The 1,246-nt window shown below is 63.5% G+C and overlaps 1 protein-coding gene across 1 annotated transcript in view; it reads right to left on the bottom strand.

Moving 5' to 3' along the window:
- Positions 1 to 402: 402 nt before the first annotated feature.
- UXT (ubiquitously expressed prefoldin like chaperone) overlaps positions 403 to 1,246 on the bottom strand; it is a 7,483-nt gene continuing 6,639 nt past the window's right edge. The window contains exons 2-3 of the mRNA XM_029958440.1: positions 896 to 1,027; positions 403 to 530 (exon numbers count right to left, since the gene is read on the bottom strand). Coding sequence (XP_029814300.1) covers positions 419 to 530; positions 896 to 1,027 — 244 coding nt within the window. The 3' untranslated portion in view covers positions 403 to 418. The remainder of the gene's footprint in view (positions 531 to 895; positions 1,028 to 1,246) is intronic.

Here is a 1,246-nt window from a genome sequence, read left to right as displayed (position 1 = left end):
CCAGGAAAGGGGTAGGGCTTATTGGGATGGGCGCTGCTCCCTCCCACCCCACCCACCCCCAGGCAGCTGGGACAGGGGGCGGGGCATGCTGAGAGGGCGTGGTCTTTGACAGGGGTATGGCCTTTTTTGGGCGGAGTCTTGACAAAGCTGGGGGGGAGGCTTGTGAACCTTCTGTAACCACCCAACAGCCCAGGCATGGAGCGTCAAGAGCCTGGTGGGGGGCGTGGCCTAACTGGGGGTATGGCCAAGGCTGGGGTGTGGCAAGTGTTCAGGGGGTGTGTCCAGGGTGTGTCCAGAGGGTGTGTCCAGGGTGTGTCCAGAGGGTGTGTCCAGGGCCCAGAGGTGTTTCAGGGGTGTGTCCAGGGCCCAAGGCCTAGGGCTGTGCCCCGGGGTGTGCCCAGCCCATGTCCAGGGGGTCTCACCGCTGCAGAAGGCGGCTGCGGCGCTCCAGGTGCCGAAGGGCCTCGGGCAGCGTCAGCTCCGCGTAGAACCCATAGCCCAGGGCCACAAACACACGCTGCGGGTCCGGGCTGGGGGGAAAAGGGAGGTTTGGGGGGGCTATGGGGGTCCTTGGAGGGTTTATGGGGTGCCACAGGGGTTGTGGAGGCCCAAGGGGGTCGCAGGGGCTGTCCAGAGGAAGTTATGGAATTCCAAGAGATTCCCAGTGGGCTCCCAGGGGGATTCCCAGGGTGGTTTTGGGGTCCCTGGGGAAGTCCCACCAGGCTTATGGAGTCCCTGGAGATTGAGGGTGTCTCAGGGGGAATACGGGGGGCCCAGGGGAGTCCTGGGTTCCTCTGCAGGTCCCAGGGGGAGGTTGGGATCCCGAAGTTCCCATGGTAACCCTGGGGGTGGGGTTGGGTCACTCAGGGGGTTTTTGGGATCCCCTCCAACTCACACTTCTGCAGTAACGAAGAAGTTGCAGCCGAGGTCGACCTGGGTGCGCAGGGGGGCGGCGGCTTCCTGGGGACCCCCAAACCCCCCAATGCAACACAGGGACCCCCAGCCAGCCCAGGGACCCCCAACCCTCCTTCAGGAACCCCAGACAGTCCCCAGGACCCTCAAATCACCCAGATTCCCCCAGTGCAACACAGGCAACCCCAAACGCCCCCAGGGACCTCCAATCCCACTTCAGGGACCCCCAAATCCCCCCAGGAACCCTCAAATACCCCAGATCCTCCCAATGCAATGCCTTCAAATAACATTCAAATAACCCCCTAATCTCCCCAGGGACCCCCAAATACCCCCA

Source organism: Manacus vitellinus, unplaced genomic scaffold (genome assembly GCF_001715985.3).
Source record: "Manacus vitellinus isolate BGI_N305 unplaced genomic scaffold, ASM171598v3 scaffold_155_pilon, whole genome shotgun sequence".
NCBI classification, from domain to species: domain Eukaryota; kingdom Metazoa; phylum Chordata; class Aves; order Passeriformes; family Pipridae; genus Manacus; species Manacus vitellinus.
The sequence above is the reverse complement of the archived record's forward strand: the minus strand, read 5'-3'. Positions and strand labels throughout refer to the sequence as shown.